General features: G+C 32.5%; 1 protein-coding gene across 1 annotated transcript; it reads right to left on the minus strand.

Moving 5' to 3' along the window:
• Nucleotides 1–19,120: 19,120 nt before the first annotated feature.
• Nucleotides 19,121–21,188, minus strand: LOC114392997 (indole-3-acetic acid-amido synthetase GH3.2-like). The gene is made up of 3 exons (XM_028354253.1): nt 20,788–21,188; nt 20,355–20,456; nt 19,121–20,236 (listed from the first exon to the last, which is right to left on the minus strand). Exons 1-3 carry the CDS (start codon nt 21,078–21,080, stop codon nt 19,156–19,158), a joined length of 1,476 nt encoding a protein of 491 aa, XP_028210054.1. The 5' UTR covers nt 21,081–21,188; the 3' UTR covers nt 19,121–19,155.
• Between the last annotated feature and the right edge of the window lie 2,285 nt (nt 21,189–23,473).

Raw genomic sequence — 23,473 nt, forward strand, 5'->3', positions numbered from 1 at the left:
ACGTATGTTTCTCTTCTTGATTTTGTTATGAAATTCTTGGGCTTATTGTCTTATTTTGCTTTTGGATTCATAACAGTGAAGGAAGATTGTTTTTTTTTCAATTTTAAATCTTTGGTAGGATTTTAAATGGTTGAATTAGTGTACATGTGTATCCCATTGGGCTACGTGTTTGATTCCATTTGGATTTGGACCCTTTGGTCTTGCTCCTTTTAGATGCAATGGTAGTTGCGGTCCATGGTAGGCTTCAATGGAAATCTTTTTGTATCTCTATCTTTCTTGAATCAATCTTGGGCATAATTAATTTGTTGGATGACTAGTGAGAATCAATGTTTTGATTTCCCTCCCTAAATAATTGTTCAGGTGGCATTTCTCTTGCTGTTGGCGTTGAGCAATGAAGTCAGAGTTAATGGTGATGGTGGTGGTAGACAATGTGAGATTAATCCAGCTCTAAAGCCAAGACCGTACATTGTCTCCATCTTGGAGTTTGGTGCAGTTGGGGATGGTAAAAATTGAACACTGGCATTCCAGAATGTCGTTTTCTATCTCAAGTCCTTAACTTCAACAAGGGTGGTGCTCAATTATATGTGCCACCGGGAACATGGTTGACTCAAAGTTTCAATCTTACTAGCCATCTCACACTTTTGTTGGAAAAAGGTGTTGTAATTCTTGGATCTCAGGTATTTCACCTTTGGCCTTTTCTTTTACTGACTTTTGATCATTGTCCATTTACTAAGGATAGCACATGTAACATATTCCAGTTTGGGGTTACTCTTACTGACAAGTGGTTTTTCTTATTCTTGGCCTTTTACTTTGATAGGATCCATTTCACTGGGAAGTCGTTGACCCATTACCTTCTTATGGCCGAGGAGTTGAAGTTCCTAGGGGAAGATATCAGAGTTTGATTAACGGATACATGTTACATGATATGGTGATAACAGGTTTTTTCCACTCCCAACATCTTTTCTTTTCCTTCCTCCCCTTCCTCAAATTTCCATCTTTTTGATGGGTATGTTTATGGCTCGAAATTTCATATCTTAATGGGTATTACTAGGTAATGATGGAAACATTGATGGCATGGGATTGGCTTGGTGGGAATTGTTTAGCTCTCATTCCCTGAACTACAGCCGTCCACATCTGATTGAATTAGTGGCATCTGATCACGTGGTAGTTTCAAATCTTACATTCTTGAACGCTCCTGCATATAGCATTCACCCAGTTTATTGCAGGTATGTTCTGTGCTTCTTTAAACATTACTTGAGTTATAACATTATAGCAACTTTGAAAACAACAAGTGATATTGATTTGGTTATGTATTGCCACACAACAATGTACATATTCACAATGTTTCAATTCCTGAGAATTTAAAGCAGCTGAGAATAATTACAATTGATGGTGTTCGAGTTTTTGACTTTATCCTCCAAATTATTGGCACCAATTGCAAGTTATTAGTGGAACTTGGTTTAAGCAAATGTGTTGGAGTGACCAACAGGGGAATTGTGCACGTAGTATCTGCCTGTGGCTATTTGAAGATGCTTGATTTGACTTGTTATTGGTTCATCTCTCATGCAGCAATCTCTACTATAGCAAATTGTTGTCCAAACCTTGTCAGTCTGAAGCTAGAATGTTGAGATATGGTGACTGAGAATTGTCTTTATCAACTTGGATTAAATTGCTCGCTTCTCGAAGAGCTTGATCTTACTGATTGCTCTAGTGTTGATGACATAGGTAAAGTATGGAATCTTTATCTTTAAATAATATATCTATCTTGTTAAAAATTGCAAATGGTTCTGATTAATTTATTTCCAACTTTTTGTTTTGTGCAACTCTAAGATATCTATCAAGATGCTCGGAACTTGTAAGATTTAAATTAGGATTATGCACAAACATATCAAACATAAGATTGGCACACATTGCTTGTAACTGCCCAAAAATAACTGAACTTGATCTCTATCGGTAATTGAACATTTGAACTTTATAGTCAACATGGTTAATTGCTTATGATTCAACAAACTTATTAAAGATTTACTAGGTGGCATAAGAATATGAATGAAAAAATAATCATAAAATATCCACAAACTGATGACTACACCCACTACACGATAATAATGCCTTCCACCATTTAGGTATGTGCACATAATTTTTCTTATAGTTTATTTTGTTGCAATTAAAAATTTGACTTCTTGTTCTTGTAGCCCCCAAGGTATTATGCTTATCGACCCATGTTTATATAGAAATAAATGAAGTTGTGGTAATAATAATTAATTGATTTAAGTGAGATTGGATTTAATTTTTTTAAGAAGTGTTTAGAATTTAAATTTTGTAAATTAAAAAATATAATTAGAAGAAATTTTTTTATTAAAAATAATCAGGTAAGTGTTATTTAATAAAAATTAATTATAATCAATAAAAATTTATAGATATTTCATACTAATAACATGATTGAGTTATGTTCAATGAATTGAATTGTTTTGAATTTAATATTGTTAATAACAAAAATTGTTACATACATATATGCATGAAGCTAAGAAATTCTATTGTATTGTAATGGTCCAATATATATATATATATATATATATATATATATATATATATATATATATATATATATATATATATATATATATATATATATATAGTTAAATGATTTTTTCACACTTGTCATATGTACTTAAATGATTTTATAATTATTGGGAATGATGATGATACTTTTGGTTGGCATAATGTGCGTATTATTTAAAGATTGCAACAAAAAAATTTATACGAGACCGTCTTAGTATGTAGTCTTCAAACATGAGCATCTACGTCGGTTACTCAGCAAACGTCGTAAAAGCCCATAACATACTAAGATGGTCGTTAAAAACCGTCGTAAAAAAAGTGCATATATAAAGATGGTTCCGCCATAACCGTTGTTGTTTACCTTTTAGAAAATAATCATTTTTAAGACGCTTATTGTCCACAACCATCGTAAATACAAACGGACATACGAAGACAGTTACCAAGGTACCGTCGTAAAAAAACCAACATTTAATGACGGTTCCAACAACCATCGTAAATGCTATTTTACCTTCTATGATGCTTTATATTACAACGGTTAAAAACCGTCGTTAAATGCTATATACAACCGAATTAGAATGTGTTTTTTCTAGTAGTGTGAGCTGAGTGCCTCACTTAGCGGATGTTACTCGCTAAGTGCATGTACCTCGCTTAGCGAGACACCAGCTGCTTCAACATTCTTCTTCTTCATCCTTTAGCCTGAAACTGAAGTTGAACCGCATTAATTCACAATATTGGAAATATCTATTGAGTAAAATTAAACTAAACATAAAAATATGTACAAACCTACAAAAAGAACCATAAATTGGAGAAAAAATATAAATTTCATGAAATTTTCCAATACAAAAATTAGTCGTAAACAACGACTAACAAACTACTATGAAAATCACTTTTTACATCGGTTATTAGCCATCATCGTAGGATACATCGTAGAATGTGGAAGCATCTATGACGACGCTTCCCTACCCATCTTAGAATGTACCACATTCTAAGACTATTTTGACGTCAAAACAATCTTAGAATGTGCTACATTCTAAGACGGTTTTTACATCAAAACTATCTTAGAATGGTTTTTCTTATTTTTAACTTTTTTTTCTTTCACTACCACCTATTGCATTACAACAATTAAAACCATTGATTCATCAAAATTGAAATACGTTATACACAAAATCTTTTACTAATATCTAGGAACATCAAATGTAACATCAAATCTCAAAAATTATTTTACAAATAACCCAAAAAATTAAATTATTTTTGTACATATGTTCAATAATACATCTAACCTCCTCTTGTTTGAATCAAGTTTAAAATTTAAAACTCATATCCAGGCTCACAAAATGAGTCGTGCATCCGTGTCTAACTCATCTTTGATTTTCTGCAATAACAAAAGAGGCAAACATAAACTTAGACAGCACAACATAGGAATAGAAGGAGTAGGTGCAGTGTTCAATTTAACTCAAAAAAGGAAAAACATTGGTAACAAGTACCTCATGAAATATCTACAAAAGGGACTAGTTTTATGCTATTTAACCTGTCCCATACTACTTTTATGACATACATTTACATTAATGGACTTATAATTGATAGTTGTTAATTGACAATCTAAGCAGGCTTGGTGTGGGACAACTTTGAATTCAACTATGCCCCTTCTAATGAAAATAAATGTTCAGAAATAATATTACCTCATATGGCTTCAATGAAAAGTGATATGTGGTTCTTAGTTCTTACACAACAAAACAACAAAAAATAAATGACTAAACCATGCTGACATATTATCAGTAACCAAAGACCTAAAGAAACCTGTTGTTTTACACTGAGAGACTACCTTTTGGGTTAACCGCCAACCTTTACATCACCTTATGATGCAAAAATGAGTGCAGAGATTGCAAGTGGTTCACACTACTGATTTTGTTTCATCCAGTTTAACAAAGTCAAATAGAAAACACAGTTTCATATTCATTGTAAATTATTTTCTTAGTTTCTTGTCAAGGGAGGGAACAAAAAAAAAATCTGCTCAAGCGTGACTACAAAAATTTGACAGATAACCAATGAGTAAAAAAAAATAAAACAATCAGAAAATGTAACGATATACTCACTTTGCTTAGCAACTCAGTTTTTGTTCAAGCTTAATTTTGAAAGGATTGCAGCTACTTCATCACCACCCAGAAGAAAATAAGGATGTTGTAGAGCAGCAGTGACAGATAAACATCCTCTTCTTAGGGAACCTTTCTCGGATACAAGCTTTGTTGCTAAGTCCCACGCTCTACCAGATTGGCTATCTAGAATTTGGAATTCAGGCCGGAGGCGAGTATAGTCCCTCCATTTTTTCAAATCATATCCACAAGTTTTTAGTTACAAATTAAAATTCTTCAAAGTAGCAGGAGACCTTAAGCTTGGTATTGCCATTTGCAGAAGTACAATCCCAATATAATATATATCAAACAAATCAAGGTTGTTTAACTGTAACAATATTATTATTACTCCATTTTGGCACTTCCTGAGCAAAATAGGTATATATGGACAAGTGTAAGAATAGTTAATTCACTCAGTATGTCATTAACATGTTAACCAATATTTTAGTTAATCTTCCTAAATTACAAGTTTCTTAACTAGGAGTTTTTAAATTTTAATTTATAGAACAATTATATTGTTTGCGAACAGATATTGGCTGATATGCCGCTTTAACCAATTTGATAAAATTGTTGATGACCATAATTATATTTTTCATTAAAATTAATATTTGTACATAAGAACTATATTTTGAGAGCATAAATGGGATATAAGTAGTAAAACCTGCCACAGGATTGGTGAAAGGAAAACAACAATTGGCTTTGGTGGTGGACTTGGTTTTTCTTAAAGGAGTACATATAATTCTAAGGGGCAGTAGTCAGGATCTAAAAGAGTACGATTGGGAACATAGTTCCTTCCAATCCGCAGGTCTATTGTTGCACCAAAATCAATGAGTTTAATATGCCCTCATTTAGTAACCACTAAGTTGGCTGGCTTTACATCCCTATGAACAATGCCTATATCATCAATTTTCCTAAAAGACGTAATGATCTAGCACATTATTTGTTTGTTGATCAATGCATTTCATTTTAGATTTGTCATTCTCATGATAACAAGTGAGGAGACTTCCCACTTGATACACCCCTTACACACACACACACAAAACAACAATAAGAAAGCCTTATCCCACTAGGTGATGTCAACTACATAGATCATGCAACATCATTCAACTCAATTAAAGACCAAAGTTTCATGAGATTGATGTTTGTTTCCTATGGTTCTTGGATAGACTACAATTGAGAAACCACTTAAGGTGTACACTAGGACGGCCAAGGCCCAAGTGCCTAAAGGCTAGCACCACCTTATGGGAATCATTATTAGGGAAGGCTGGAGTTAGTTTAGTTATACAAACAGAAAATGAGATGGTTTTTGATATATTGAGGGGAAAGAATAAGTGAGGACTATGTTTTGAGAGTAAAGTTACCGGGAGCCAAGGGGGGTGTCTTTGGCTCGGGGGCTTGTAAATCATCTAATGAATTCTGGTTGGATTGAATTTGAAAGGTTAGTTCCTATCCATGCAAATAGGTCTGACTGAAAGAATGAGACAGTTAAAAAAAGGAAGAAAAAAACACTAAAAGAATGGACATCATTTCAACACCAATATTTTCAAGGATTATAAAAAAATATATTTTAAAACAGAAGAAAAGAGAAGTACAAGGAATCATAATTTCTCTCTTTCCATTTAATTACTTTTCCACCTAATCTGTATGTAAATCTAGACACATTACAAAAAGCCAAAGAACACAAGGGTAAGAAGACAGGGAAGCATACTCAAGCATACACTAGATTCTTACTCAAAAAGAAGTAATTTTATCAATAGAGGTGTCACTGTCCGTATTAATGCGACCAAAGTTACCTGCAAATGCAAAACTTTTGATAATGACTTCCTCTTCAAGTGAGGAACAATCAAAAGTTGGGATGGAGTTTGTCCAAAATAAGCAATCTAATGTTGTGTGGCACGTTGTTGCACCTTTACTTGTCATGCATAGAAGAAAGTAATAAGTTACATAAACATGGATAAATTATTTGTAGAGGTCTAAGATGCTATTAAGATGGAATTTTGTAAATACTTTACAAAAATATACGCATTAAAATTAATGGAGCCTAAAAGTTCCCATTTTTTTATGCCATTAACTTTTGCTAATCCATTCACATATAGTTAATAATGGCAAATAAAACAAAAAAAAATGTTATACAAACAAAAGAAGAAAAAGCTTGTAGCAGTTATCCACCAACAATAACATATGTTTAAATAGATTGTCATCTACCCTTGCTCTATTATGAATCAATGGTCAGTTCAATTTTTCCTGCCTTTACTATTACAAGAGAAAAATATTGAATTGCTTCCTTTTCTCATTAAGAAAACGAGTCAACACACAATTTAGCTAGGAGTGTTTTTTATTTTTTTCCTGGGAGTTGGAATTGCATGTTACTCAAATAACGAAATGAATTGAAAATATGGAGATGCAACAGAGACATATTGGGTTAGATATTTTATCAATGTCCACTATCCCTTCATATGTAATATAAAAGAAAACATTATTTGCTGTAATGGCCTCTTTGCCCTGTTGCTTATACCTACATGGTCAAACTCATTATTAATGTAACCAAATGCAAATTGTCAAGGGACTAAAATAAAGTCAAAATTTAAAAAGGAATGTTATATATATCTATATTGAAAATGATAACTTAAGAAAAATGAAAATCATGAATAAAAAAAAGGAATCTTTTAAGCAGGTGCACACACCAAAAGAAAAGGGAGAAACTGAAAAGTAGGAAGAAAACCTACCCAAATATGAGGTCAATCCACTCATGTAAATGAGCATATACATACTCACTCTCCAAAGCCATCCTATGCTTGTGCAGAAAATCTTAATGAGTATACCAAGCTTTTCTCCCAATTGTGTTGTGCCAAAATCAACTGAGTTTTCATTTGTGAGGACCTCAGGGAGATAAAATAGATTAGGAACCTAATAAGTTGAGATTAAAAGAGAAAAAAGAGCTTAAAATAAAAGTTTCAACTAAACCATGATGAGCATTTAAAAGGTAAGTACTAAACACATTCACGTCCTCTAATGACAACTAAACGTATTTAATATATAATCCATGTACTAAAAACATTTTATATAAAATAATTCAAGAAAACCAATCATTGTAATGTAAGTAAGTAAACACATACCAATTCCTTCACATCACTCATGCCCTTAAGAACTCCATTCCATGTAGCAGAAATATTTGAAAACATTAGATCTGAATGATCAAATTTTCCACCTTGTAGTTTGATTGCAAGGGTAGTGAATGGTTCAACCCTAACAAGATGATACAAAACCTGTAAAACATAAAAGTTATTAACTGATGCAAAACCAGCAACTAAAATACAACCATATTAAACGATGTCATTTGAATACTGGGTGATTTTTTCTTTTGCTATGTTGGAATAGAGAAAAATCATCATGCTTTTGATTTATTCTATGACTCAGCAAAGAAATGGGAAATTTAATGCAAAAAAAAGATAAAAGCATATTCTAACAATGAAAAATAAAACAAAAAAATAAAAGAGAAAAGCACAACATTAAAGTGCACACTAGTTATGTTTATCATCAGCTTAAGGGAGGCGTGTTTTTGTATTTGGACTTTGTTGCGTTACTTAAATGTAAACCAACCTTATTTTAATGTATTAGGATTGGTATTATTTGGAAGCCAAAAACCATTTTGTTTTATCTTAACATGATTCACAATTTAAAACATCATAGCTATAAATCTACATGGTTTCCCTTTAAAAATCATCTACCCCAAAATCAATCAATACTCTGTGTGTGTGTGTGTCTCTCTCTCTTTGTGAATGACATAGGTTCATATGATTCTACAACTGCTGTTTCCAACATACTGACATAATGCAGGCAAAACTTATTCGCACGTCATTTATTGGAGGTAGTTTGGAACATGTGAGACTTAGTTAGTAGAAGACATTTAAAAACTTATTTTTGTGAATGATTTAGTTAGTAGAATTCATGCCACAAAATCAAACTTCACATCAGCTCCAAGTTAACCACTTAAGCTCCATGTAGAGGATGGAGAGGAATATTTTGATGACAAATTTGATTATAGAATTCACAAAGTAAAAAAAATAAACCAAAGACCCAGCATAAAAAAGTCTACATACTAAATTACTCAAGTAAAAAACAAAAAAGGGGAGGGAGACCTATTGTTCCTGCACTTAAGTAGTGCGATCCATAGTGGAATTTTTGAATGTATGATGATTTTGATGATACCAAAGAAGAATCAAACAAGGCCGCTTCAAAGGATAAGCATTTACTTCAAGATTAATTCAAGATTGCTTCAACAAACAAAGCCTTGTTTCAAGATTCACTAAAGATCAAGCCTTGTCTCAAAACAAAGGGTTTCAAAGTCATGCAAGGCTCTGGTAATCGATTACCAGGAAGTGTAATCGATTACTGGAAGGGAAGGTTGAAAAAGAGTTGTTGAAAAGGGTTTTGAATTTAAATTTTGAGCATGTAATCGATTACCATATATTTGTAATCGATTACCAGCAACGAAACTCCTGAAATTTAAATTCAAGAGTCATGACCCTTCAAATTATAACTGTGTAATCGATTACCAGTGGAGAGTTTTTAGAAAAACTGCCAACAGTCACATCTTTTTATTGGATTAGTGAATGGTCATCAAAGGCCTATAAATAGGTGACGTGGGCACGAATTTTGGAGGGAGAGTTTTGATGGTCCAAAATGTCTTATCCTCTCAAAAGACAATGAGAAAGATATTCCAAGAGAACTTCATTGCCAAATGCTCTCTCAAAAGAAACTCTTGGGAAAACACTTGCAAATTCATTCAGAGTTTCTCCATGGACTTCAATTGTAATATCCTTCTCTTCAAGAGAGAATTCTTCTTTCTTTCTTCTCATTCAAAGAGATTGATTAAGGGACTGAGGGTCTCTTAAGTTGTAAGGATTCCTGAACACAAGGGATGGATTGTCCTTGTGTGGTTCATACTTTGTAAACGTTTTTTACAAAGGGAGTGAAAAATCTCAAGTGGGTTGCTTGAGTACTGGACGTAGGCACGGACTTTTCCGAACCAGTATAAAAACTGTGTTTGCATTCTCTCTTCCCTTATCTCATTTATTTTTTTGCTATCAATTTTTTTTTGCATGTTTAAAGAACATTATTAAATTGATTGTTACTTCTTCTGCATTCTAAGTCTATCCCTCTTAAGTTATTGAGGCCGCTGGTCCAACAAAATTTAGGGATCACAGGGTCATCAAAGCTACTGTATCTCTCTTGAAATTTTTTTAGATGATCTGGGTTCAGTGCTCTAACAGGCTAAATCATATCAAAAGCATTAATAATTAAAAATTTAAAAAATATATAAAAAATTCCATTGAACTCATCGAAGGAACATTCATGATAACCTTTGAAAGGTCCTGGTAAGAAGATGGATTAGAAAGATCCAAGCTCTCTAAACTGTAATTAGAAAGAATCCAGTGGAAAACTGGATACTACCAAAAATAGTGTTAGTCTTAACAAGTATCCAAGTGAGATAATGTTGTTACACCTAGTAACGTTTATGACATCTGAGACAGCAAAGTTGGAAACTAAAGCTTGTTCCTTAAAATGACGATTCAGTGGAACCAAGTATCCAACTTTAGGAGACAAACAAATAAATGATGAATCAAACTTCTTTCTTGCCAACACATTGAAAATCACCCTGAAACGCTTCCTTCTTCCTACATCTGACACTCCCATCGAAATTTGACATTTTGACGCACCAACCACATTGCAAGAGAAATAAATAGAATTAATTAGTTAAACATTTAAAGAAAACATATAAGAAAGCTAAATATTTACACAAACTGATTGAACATACTTTTCCAACCTGATATTTGTCCTTGTGATTAGCATTGTCAACAAGACAACCAAAATTCTCAGGTTGACAATCAGCTGCAAAATGCCAAGTGTGCCAACACAAAAAACACTTATACTATCGACCCAAGTACACATTGCAAATACAAAGCATTGTGCAATGAATTGGGTGTAGACAAATAGTAATAAACAAATATATATTACTGCTGAAATGTTTATCAATTATTTACCAAAGTTGTTTATAATGTTAACAATAAACATGTTACGTTGGAAACAATTTCTTCATATATCATCTAAATCTTTGTAAATGCCATGTTTTTAACTTGTAAAAACTATGTCGCCCATTTCTTGCGAAGTGTTGTCATGGCCTCAATGTCTAATGATGTTCCATCAGAAAACCACTACAAAATTTTTAATGATCACATTCACTACATGAAGCATTCATTTTGAAATATTAACCAAAGTAAGAATTAAAAGTTATTATAGTAAATATACTTTGTTCCATTCATTCTTCAAATCGCCGCTAATTATGCACCACATCCAATGCATCACATAATATCCACACTCATAGCCTCTGATTTGAACATGACTCTAAATTCAATATGAAATATATTCAACATTCCAACCATACAAAGTTACAAATGTCACTAATTCGAAAGACCTATTGATTAAATAATGACTAATCTTTGCTTTAATCTACCGAGGTACAGGTTGATCAGACATAGCTTCCAAAATAGTGGTTAATGTCTTCATTACACTGGTTACAAAAATAACATAAACACATATAATATAAAAATCCTTTTTACATATTGTAAAATTGTTATATAGTAGATGAATTATAATTTTAAAAATAACCTGTTAATTGCAGCATTGATGTTAACATCTGGCTTCTTACGCAAAGAACAAAACCAAACAACAATATTGTCCTATGGACACAGAACAACAAGCTGCCAATGTGCCCTAAAGTCGGAAATTATAATTAGGAACTTATAATGCAAATATTTTTAGAATGTACTACAACCACTACTTAATTAGCTACTCTATATACAAAGATGCATGTGGCTAGCGAGTTGCTGAAATTTACCTATTATATATTCCTTATTATGTAGTGATATACTTTGGATCTTATCATACTTATATTTCACCTGGAGTTATAAAGTTAATTTGACAGTTGAAAAAAGTGAGATTTAAGGCTGAAAGAAAAAAGATATAAGATGCTATCAGTTTAAATTTTTGCTATTAACGTTCTAATGAAAACTAATCATTAACATAATTGATAAAAAAAATTCATTTAATTTTCTCTCTCTTCATTTCTCATTAGATCTTTTGTTATCTCTCTTCATTTCATTCTAATGCTTGGAAAAGGATATAGCTAGTATTTCCTCATAATAATATATGCATGAATGAATCCAACATTTCACACAATCATAGAATTTATGAAGTATATAATAGGTGATGGGAAGAAGGTCAGATGATATTATTTTAAAGATAGATGAAGTGTCTATTGCACAGTTATTACAGGCAACAACAACAGTGTTAGACGTGGGAACACATATGATTTGCCACCAGAATTATAAAGGTGCTTAATTATCAGGGGAGAGAAAGGGCAATATGCACTCAAGTTGAAGAGTATAGTTGTATAGTATATATGGTATTTAATTAGCCTTACTAAGGGAGAATCTGATTCATTCAGTGAAATTTTTTTTAATAATAAGGCCATGATGACTCACACACTCACAATTAGTAATTCTCTTCATTCACTTATCTCTCTTCAAAATCTCTCTCTGTGTGTGCTTGGTCTAAAGCCTCACTTGAATGCTCCTCTAAAAGGAACATTAGCATGAAAGACTAGTACTTTTTATGCCTGCTTCAACCCCTTTCCTTTTCGTCTCTTCCTCTCCTCTTTACTGTATCTTTGCCTCTGTCCCTCTATTTATACATCCCCTTTCTCCTGTCTTAAGAAACTCATCATGAAAGAGATTAACAAAAATATAGACTACTACTACTATACTATGTCCCCAACAGGGTTACCAACATGGAGCCCTACCACAGAACAGGTCATGATCTTGGAGGAACTGTACAGGAATGGCATTAGAACTACTAGTGCAAGCACAAAGCTTGAGTAATATTGTATTAGACCTTCTTCAACTTACATTTGTCCAATAAATGCAGTTTGATGATATGTTTGGTTTTCCTTAAAAGCACATTCACACATTTATATTAGCTTGAAACCAAGTTTTCAATTGAAAACTATCAAAGTTGTTTTTCCAAACTCAATTTGCAAAATGAAATATACTTTAATTCATACTTAATTAAGTTTGCAATTGATAATCCTTGTACTTAATGTAAATTTCTTTGTAGTGTCTAGCCTCGTCATATTTTTGTGAGTAATATCTATAATATAACTCTTGGATGCATGGGAGTTGCTGACTTAGTATCCTTCTACACCTTGTTGACTAAAATAAATGATTTAAATGCACACAATTAATGAAACTTGGTGCATTGAACAAAGATCGGGTTAGGGGAGAAACAAGCTATATTTGAAGCCTTGGATTCATTTCCAAAAGGCATGCTTTGAGTTTGAGCTATATTGGAAGCTATGTTTAAATTAAACTATTTTTGTTGCTATTTTTTTCATTTGATATATGATCAAGGAGGAGCTGCAAACTCATAATGAGAACAAGCATTGAGTTGCAAATGTAATGTGCATAACCCTCAAAGTAATTTGGTGGACAATAAAGAGATGGCATTCTGCAACTATGGTTGGACACTTGTGGATGTTGATAATAAGCAAGCACCTTCATGTTGCACCACTCGACCTCTCAATATCTTTTTATCTCTTTCCACTCACAACTACCACAATTAATGAAGACTGCACAACACCACCTAAGTAGCTCTAACTCTATTGTTCCAAGACTGCATGTGTGTGACATTTGATGTTATTAGCCTATTGCTTAAGGAGATTAATCTGTATATAGGAAACCATGTTGGAATGTTCCAATTACCAACACTACTAACTCTTGTACGTAGGACCTATGGTTGCACCATGTCAAAGCATGATCCAAGGACAACATACTTTCATTCTGGTACAAATCCAGTGGGTATATGGTATATCCTAGTATGATTCCAACTACCAAGAATTATTAATTAATCACACTCCCATATAATGAACCTGCAACTTAATTGTAAGTGTTTTCCAGCCACTCCGAGTTGATGTTTGTTGTCTTCACTTTCATTAGTTTAGTTACATCAGATAAATATATTCTGCCTATATAATATGCTTAATTTATATGGAAATTGTCAAACTGGTAATTTGTGGATTGATACTACATGGTCCCAAACTGTTATATCTTTTAAGTCTATTTAATGTGTACTGGGGTATCCTTTGTTCATCAATCTCGAGTTCCTCTCATTGTGCATGATGAAAATTAAAGACTTTATGGATATGTGCTAAATCAAATTTTTTGTTAGACTTGGTAAGTTTTTGAGGAAGTGAAAAGGTACTGTTATTATTAGGCATGGATGAAACCCACATTTACATCAAATAGAAAGAGTACATGCATATATGGTCTCAAGTCTCAATTGTCAATTGTTGTTAAGTTGATGCTCGTGATTCGGTAATGGTGTTAACATCGCATGACGAACGAGGAATACAATAGCATATAAAGGCAACTGATAGGATGCACATGCAAGTTTAGATTAAACTTAATGTTGTTGAAACTCGCACCAAAATGCACAAGTTAATTGTTAAAGTGGAAGAAAATTACCCTTTGACACTTTATGAACAACTACAGAGTTAGTAGAGTTTTTTCATTTTGGTTAAGGTAAGGAGAAAGATTTTAAAAACCAATTTGACCAAGGTTAGATTAATAAACTACAAAACACTCAAATTGCTGATTAAAATAATCAGTTTAATTTTTAAAACCTTCATTTATATGTAATGCTAGTCTTATATTTACCAAGTTGTTGCAACTTACAATATATAGGAACTATGCATTTTGTTGGAAGACTACTGGGAACGCATGAATTTGAAGGTTCCTATCAACTTCTCAGTAGGTTTGTATCAGCTTGTAACTTTGCCGCAATATTCTTCATTTGTTCAATTATTTTGCATATATAAACTATATAGAATCATTTTAGGGTAATCTTTCCCATTTAGAAAACCTTAGATTTTGCCTTATTTCCTAAGCTTTACACTTATTTGTGTAAAGCTAATTATGTACAATAAATACATTAAATAAGGAATTGTCTTCCACACTGCACAACACACAAATTTGTTTCAAAACTGCCATGAGGCTTAACGAACCCGAGCTGAGGTTGGTAGTGTTCCTTTTCCAAAGATATACTCAATTATGCCAAATATCATCACATGTTTTTTGCCTTGTTACATTCTTAAATCCTCCCCAAAAATTTTCCTGTAGGGGCTTTTCTTGTTTTTAAAATTGAAACATTAAAGGAATATTTATATGTAAGGTTCTTTTAATAGTGTGTTGATAAGAACTACCCATTTTAATATAGTAAAAGAGATAAACCTTAGTTACAAAGATCAATCATGGATTCCTTACTCTCAAACTAACAAAATTAAAAAACTTAAGATAGAAATGTTCTAGAGCTTCTACAGAGCCCGAACAAAATGTGAGCTGGCCTCGATTTGTTAGTTACTTAGAGATGGAGAGATGAAAAAGTATGATAAGGTATACACAATCAGTTTTAGACACGGAGAAAAGATTGAGAGGGTGGGATTAGGTCTCACAAATACTTGGAGTAGTAAATTCTAATTTTCATTGGACTCTATTAATTGGTATTAGAGCTCCTCCCACGATACTAGGATCTCATGGTTCAATAAAAGATGGAGTCTTTTGAAAACTGGAGAAGAGAATTAGAGCTAGACAGAGAAATCCAAAAATCATGAATGGAGCTGACAAAATTTGAAATAAGAAGAATCAACGAGCTTTGATGGGTGGGGCAATTTCAGGTGAATAAAAAAATGGAGATGATAAGGACATAGGGTTGGATCTTTAGTAGTAGACCTAGTGGTATCACTTTTCATTATAAAGTATAATTATCTCCCTATAACAAAGGCAACGGTATTTCTGCACTAGGCTAGCTGGGATAGAAGTTCGGTCAGTACTTAAAGCATGGCATTTAAAAAAAAATATTCAGGTTGTCGAATTGGCGAATTCCCATTTTGGTTTCACTAGACATGGACAACATGGCTCCAACAAGCTATCTAACCCCCCAATCAGTTTGTATTTTAACGTACAAGCATACTTTTGATCAAAACCCTATTCCATTTCATTTTAGGACACTCTTATGTAATCCCCTATGTTCATTTTTGTTCGTCTTTAACTACATACTAATAAAGGAGGCAACAATTGGGATTTGGAAGGTGCATCATATGACCAACAAAGCAACGATGGAAAATCATGTCCCTACCTATAGCTACTTCACACAAGCACATACACATGAAAATAACAAATACAGTATAATTATGAATTAATACTATTAATATATTTATAAAAAAGGGTAAACAAATGGACTTTGTAAGAAAGACACCTCTTATTCGCTTTACAGTGAGACTTTGGTAACCAGTTGATACTTCAATAGCAGCTAATACGATGAAATGATTATCATAATGAGATTTATTAGACACTTAAAAGAAAATCCCCAAGCTAGCATCTCAAGGTACAAAACAACAACGAAGAAAGATGGAAAAATAACAGTACTTACCTGTAAGGCAGCGTGCGACGCGACGATGACGGAGGGAACCAATGACAGTGACTGTAGAGTTGACGGTGGAGGGCACAACAGACATTGGTTGACGGAGAGCACAATGGAATATGTATTACGAATGAGGTACATAGGGATTTGTCTTAGAACATGGTGGCAATTACGTAATTAAGGGAGTGTAAAACGATGACGGTTATCACTGAAAACCGTTGTTGTTTTTTCCACTTTATTTACAAAAATGCCACCATTGTACATTCTAAGATGATTTCTTAAAACATCTGAGAATGTGCGTCGTAAAATTATCTTTTTTAAGTAGTGTGTATCATATGAGAATGATCATCTTATGTGAAAATGAAAATGACTAATCTCATTTGTTAGATTAAAATGAAAGATCAAGATTAAAAAATTTTAAATTCAAATTAAAACTTTATTTAATGGTAAAATTTCTAAAAGATTTACCAAACAAGAAATCAAATATCTTAAAGATTTAATTTATGTCCTTTTTAAAAAAAATTAATTTATGTCAAGATCGTCACCACAACAATCACCACCACCACTGTGATCGCTACCATGACCACCTTTGTTGCCATCAACATGATCTCTGCTATTGCTGCCGACACCACCATAGGCAGCGATCACGATTGTGGTGGTGGAAGTAACGATGACAACAATCTTGGTGGTGGCGGCGACTGTTGGTGGTTGTAGTGGCGGCCAAGACAGTTGTTACATAAACGGTCATGACGATGGTGGTGATAGGTTTGAAATATTTTAGGATGATATAAATTAAATCTTTAAGATATTTGATTTTTATTTTGATCTTAATCTTTGATTTTAATTTAACAGTTGAGATTGATCATTCTTATTTTTCATAAGATGAGAATTCTCATATATATATATATATATATATATATAGAGAGAGAGAGAGAGAGAGAGAGAGAATACAATTCCGGTGAGGATACTATTTTATGTGAGAACATGAGAACAATAAATAACAATTATCATATCAAGATTAAAAATAATAGATGATTGAGATTAAAATAATTATAATTCAAATTAAACTCTAATATATCATCAAATCTATAAAGATCTCAATTATCACTTCATAAAGTATCTCAATCAACCCACATCACCCATCATGATTGTAGTTGCTGCCACCATAACAATCGTTGTAGTCACCACCATAATCACCATCGTCATCAACTGCCACTACCATCGTCGTCAACCGCCATCACCGTTGTCGCCATACATTCGTTGTCATTGTTGCCACCACCATGTCAACTGTTGCAGCCACCACCATGATCGCCGTTATCACCATCATCACTGGTGTCAATCACCACCACCTCCATTGCCATAACTGTCGTCTTCATCATTGTTGCCACCCCCACACACTACAAGTGAAATCAGTCTCTAACTCAATAAGTTAGAGGGCACCATGATCTCTAACCCATGACCAAATATAATCAAATTTTATTAATTGTTACTGATAAATTAAAAAGTTAAATTAGATATTACTTAAAAACTGAGAAAAACCATAAAGACTTAAAAGTACTTTTACTTTGTAGCATATAATAATTTGTCCTTGTATAAGTGCATATTTTGATTGAAGTTAGGAGAGCTTAAAAGTACTTTTACTTTCAAAGTAGTAATTTTTCTCTTATTAATTTCTTTGGTCTCAAATATAAAAAAAATATGGTAAAATAACTAAGAAAGTTAGTTAATTACAATTAATTGTAATAATTTCAATTAAAAATTAATCTCTCTGTCCCTAATTATAAATCCCTTTTTAGAAAATTGTTTGTCCCTTTTTATAAGACATTTTTCTAATTTCTAGATTCATTAATTATTTTTTTGATACATACACTTAATTATTTTCTCTCCAAACATTAATAAAAAATAATTAAGTTGATAAAGATATAAGAAAATTATGATTTTTTAATGATAATACAAATAATTGATAAATTTAGTGTGATTAACTAAATTAACTTCTTTTTGTAAGATATGTGAATTAATTGAAATGGTCTTATAATTAGAGATGGAGGGAGTAAATTTTTCCAACTTAACCGTCATTAGAACTTGGTATCAAGGATAAGAAAGTCATTGAAATTAGCACCTCAATTAAATGAAGAATATTTTAGAGACAATAACATTAAATAAGATAAAATTAGTTGATTTTTTTTATATTTAAGGAAAAAATTGTATTTTATTTTTTTTATATTTAAGATCAGAAGGAATATATGCATTGAAATATGCAATGTTGCATTAAAATTAGCAAATATACCTTTGTAATTTTAAATCAAGCATACCCTAAAGCATGTAGACCGAAATAACTTCAAATTCAAACCTTCCCAATCCAAAAAATGAATTGTTTCTATCTTATGAGCTTTCAACGTCATCTCTTAACTTTATATGTTTATGCATCATATATGCCCTTTTACACTTTTTCATTTTTATAAAAGAAAAGTAAAATAAAGAACGAAGAAAAGGTAAGTTGGTCTCTTTTTTCAAAAGAGAGGTGAGTGCATAGGAGTCAAAACAATAAAATTTATCGACCACAATAATCAGTTATGAGATATTATAATTGTACATCTTTTTTATAAATAAGAGAAATAAGAAAATAGAGAAAATATGAGATAAGATCAATAATATTGCAATCGAAATAAATACAGATCGAGAAAAATAATTTGTATAAATAATGGAAATATCTTTACACATTTCTTCACCTGATGATGTGTACCTGATCAGTTTTTTATATCATTTTGCACTAGTTACCGGTATATATATATATATATATATATATATATATATATATATATATATATATATATATGATATTAGATAACTACCGTAGTCCATACAGCATCAATATAATTAGTGTAAAATATTATATAAAAATAATGTGTAAAGGTCAATTTTTTTTTTATTTCTTTTATAAAAAGAATAGAGATAGATGTTCCCAGTAAATCACGTAGTGCCCCGGGATCGACTTCGTGTCGGCGAAGCTCGTGTACTCCGCCACGCTCGTCTTGAACTCCCTCAGCAGCACGGAGGCGTTCTCGACGGCGTTCTGTAACTCCGCTTCGTCGGTCTTGTCGGAGTCGATGCTCAGAAGCACGTTTTTTCTCCTCACGAAGCTGAAATGTGGGGCGGTGTTGTGGAACCCCGTGACTTGGAGAATGTCGCCTACGCGGTAACGGCACAGACCGGAGTACGTGGTGACGATGAGCTCGTAGGATTTTCCGAGTTCAAGATCTGCAAGGTCGAGCGAGTCACGTGACAAGGTGGAGCTTGAAGAGCTAGAAGATAAATCTTCTTCGTGGGGAAGGAACTCGAAGTAACCCATGTTTGGCATGATGGTGTAGGACACGTCAGAGGGGGTGCAAATAGGGTTTAGGTTAAGCCCAAAGTAACACTCGGATGAGGCGTACATGGTGCAAGCTTTAGGTAGGCCTCCGCTGTAATAATCGAGGGTCGGAATATACTGCGCCATGGCACCGGTCACAATCACGTCCAGATACTTTGTGTTTGGCCAGATTCTTGTGATTATGCGGTCCCAGTTTTCTCCCGAGCATTCTTTCACAATGAAATCAGCGAGTTCTGGATTTGGTGTGAGGATTTGGGTCATGCGTTGTTTGATGGCAAGGTCGGAGATTTTGGGGTTTAGGGTTCCGGTGGAGATGTCGTGGGCTAGTTCAGCCCAATTGAGCTGGAGGAAGCGGATGGCTCGGAGAAGGCCCGAGGCGAAAACGGCTCCGACTCTGAGGACTTGGTGGCGCATGATGAGGCCGCACAGCATTTGGGTGTACATGCTTTGGAAGGAATCGGGGCAGAGGATTGCTTCGTCTGGGCTTGTGTACACGTTGAATGGATCGTAGGGTCTGTTCTTGAATTGGTCGCTCTTGTAGAGGCTAGTTAGCACTGGACGTGCCACTAACCCACTCGGAGTCTTTGTCTCGGCTTTGATGAACAAGAAGAGTAGAGCCTTACCCTTATCCAAATCAGGCACGTATCTGTGTAACGTAACAACATGCACATGAATTAGTTAATTAATTATATATAAACACCAAACAAAAAAAGTTACATAATTATATTTATCTTAGGGCAATTGACGAAGTAGGGGAAACATACTGGTTCATCACAGGCATCAGAAGGCTGTAAAGTAATTGACGACGGTCCATCTCTTGACGAATTGTTGGCATCAATTTTCTCTCCCCAGCAGATGTTCCAGAACTGAAGTTTAAGGGTAACTAGTTAATTCACATCTATTCAAACATTATTATATTTATAAAAATATATACCAGACTAATTAAAGAAATTATATAAATCCCATGATACTATTATTGGATCAAGATTGACATTTTACTTTAGGAAATTTGTATAACTTATAAAGGTCAGCTGTAAATCAGTATTAAAGGTTAATGCTGGTTAGCAAGGTAAAATTTCCAATTGCAGAACAATATTAAAAATTGCTCGCTTACTCCAATTTAAATTGGTCATTATTAAATACATTTTACGACTGTGTAATGCAAAAAAAAAAAAAAAAGAAAGAAAAAAAACGTACCTGGTGAGAAACTCGGAAATTGGATGAGCGCATAGGATAGGAGAGCGGTCACCATTAGCAATGCGTTGGATATCATGCTTCAAATCATCGTATGAAACGACAGGTACCTTGGACTTGAAAGTGTCACGGTCTGTGGCTGCATTCAGCTCAAACCGTTTCAGGTATTCGGTCTTGGCGTTTTGGCTCAGAATCTCAGCAAGGACCCTCTTTTGGACACTGTCAGTGTTTTGGGTCATATCCTCAATGAACTGCAAAGCTTTTGCGTTCTTATCATCACAATTAGCAATTGCCATGGTACAAAAAGAAAGCTACTGGGTAGAGGGATGTGTTTGTGAATTAGGCTAGGTAGCTAACTCTAGTTCTATTGTTGTACCTGTGAAGTTAAGGCACAGTGTAAGAAAGTGGATGAGTATGGATGTAGAAAAGTTGCGAAATGAAGGTATTTATAGAGTGGTGCTAGAAGGGGAAAATAAATGAGTATGAAACATGCCACACACTCGACTACGTCATGGTTGGCTGGAGCAAACAGTACCTAAGTGGAACTTATTGAGACAAAGGATTGTGTGTGTTTCCAACAGTGTAGCTTATTGAGGAGACACGTGGGCCAGGGGTGGTGCGTCGTGGCCGACATGTGGACCCAGGTTTGTTGCCACGTCAGCTAATTAAAGTTTCCTCGGGGGCGAACCACAGGGCCATTCGGTTGTAGGGTGTGTTGGTATCAGATAGTGATGGCATCTGCGCACTTTGCAAGTTATCATCACAAAAGTGAGAAAACTTCACTGCGCACTTTGCAAGTTATTACAGCCTATTTTTGCCCTATTGTACATTTGTTGAAACTTCAAATTTTCTTTATTCGTGAATTCTTATCACTTATCAGAACAGTTAGAGATTATTATGGACGGTTTGATTTCTATTTTCAAACACTGTTGGGGTGTTTGTGATTCCTTTTTTTTTAAAAAATGATTTTGGTTTTAAAAAAAAAGTGCTACTGAACTCAGGTCTCACTCACAAAAGGCACCATTCGAAATAATTTACACCCTTGAATTATAACACAGAATAAGAAGTTCGTTCTTTTTTTTTTTGGTTTAATTTTAAAGTACATATTTTGTAAACAACTTCCAACACTTATTTTCGATAAAAAAAATTGATGGGAAAATAACATTAAAATATTTTATAAAAAGTAGTTTTTTTAAGAAAAATGAGAAAGAAATCAAACATGGCCTAATTGTTAAATTAAAAATGGTGATCAAGGTCTTAATTTTTTTTCTTTTAATATAAAATTATGATTTATATTACTTTAAATGTATATTTAATTTTATATGTCCTAATTAATTCTATTAAAATTAATCTTGTATAATTTTTAAACATATATATGGACACTATTAAAGCTTCCTCGATCTGTTGAAAAGTGGCAACTTGAAGATAAAGTTGGACAACTTTCACTCTAATTAATTATTAGGGAGATTTTATTTGTATGATATATTTTATAATTAAAAAATAAAACAAAAGAAAAAGATGATTGACATAAAAAAAAAATATGATTGAAAGAGATGGAGAGAATGATGAGTTGTAAAGTGTGATAAAAGGTATGTAAGAAAAAAATATAATTTTATTATTGTGTATATAAAATGGGTTGAAAGGGAACACTTAGAACTAAAGAGTTGACTATTTCTGTTCAAACTTGATTTTGTAAGAAGTATTTATAACATTATTTCAAATTTATCTTTGAATAAGTATTTAAAAATGATTTTTTAATAAAATAAACAGATTTCCTGATTTTTTTAATTATTCAAAATAATAATAATAATAATAACAATAATGTGAAAATCTAATAAGAGATATTTAAAAACAACTATGACCACATAAATTTTATTATATAAAGTAATATACACTACCTCCAAAAGTTTAAGGAACGTTTTAGTAATTATAAGTATATTAAAACAATAAAACAAAAGGAAATAATAAATATATTTTTAATTATCATTTATGTATAAACAGTAAATATAAAAAATAATAAATAATAAAGAAACATTTTCAATCAATTAATTAATTAACATATGAATATCGGCAAAGTGTGACTAATAGACATTAAAAGGGACGTCATCGAAAATAACATGCAAACAATTTATCCCAATATTCACCTATGAATATCGTACATAAAAGCATGTTATCAAAATTAAAGAGTTAGAAGCTAGTTGGAATATAGAAAATTTTAAAAATAATATAAAAATTAAAAATTAGAAGTTAGTGTTTTAAAAAATCTAAAAATATTATAAATTACTTAAAAAATATATTTATCGAAAAATATTCAAACAAACTTTTCAAATAATAAAAAAAATAAAAATTTATTGAAATAACTTAAACATGAATCATACATAAGAGGATGTTAACAAAATTAAAAGTTTATAATTAAGATATTCACATTAATAACTGACAAGCATAAAAGGATGTATAACTTTTAATTACTTTTATATTATTTTTAACAACAAAGATAATTAAAGAAATTATCAACATATTATAATATATATATATATATATATATATATATATATATATATATATATATATATATATATATATATATATATATATATATATATATATATATAACAAATTTTCATCTTTATAATTCACCTGTCCTACACACGGAACTTATCTAGTAATAGTGTAAATGCAAAATTTTTGA

This window comes from Glycine soja, chromosome 17, assembly GCF_004193775.1.
Source record: "Glycine soja cultivar W05 chromosome 17, ASM419377v2, whole genome shotgun sequence".
NCBI classification, from domain to species: Eukaryota; Viridiplantae; Streptophyta; class Magnoliopsida; order Fabales; family Fabaceae; genus Glycine; species Glycine soja.

Bases quoted from the DNA above. Each gene is read 5' to 3' on its own strand.
- LOC114392997 (XM_028354253.1), bottom strand. From the start codon at position 21,080: ATGGCAATTGCTAATTGTGATGATAAGAACGCAAAAGCTTTGCAGTTC. The intron at 20,457-20,787 runs GTACGTTTTTTT...CTTAAACTTCAG, and splicing joins ATTTCCGAGTTTCTCACCAG to TTCTGGAACATCTGCTGGGG. The intron at 20,237-20,354 runs GTATGTTTCCCC...TACGTTACACAG, and splicing joins CTGATGCCTGTGATGAACCA to ATACGTGCCTGATTTGGATA.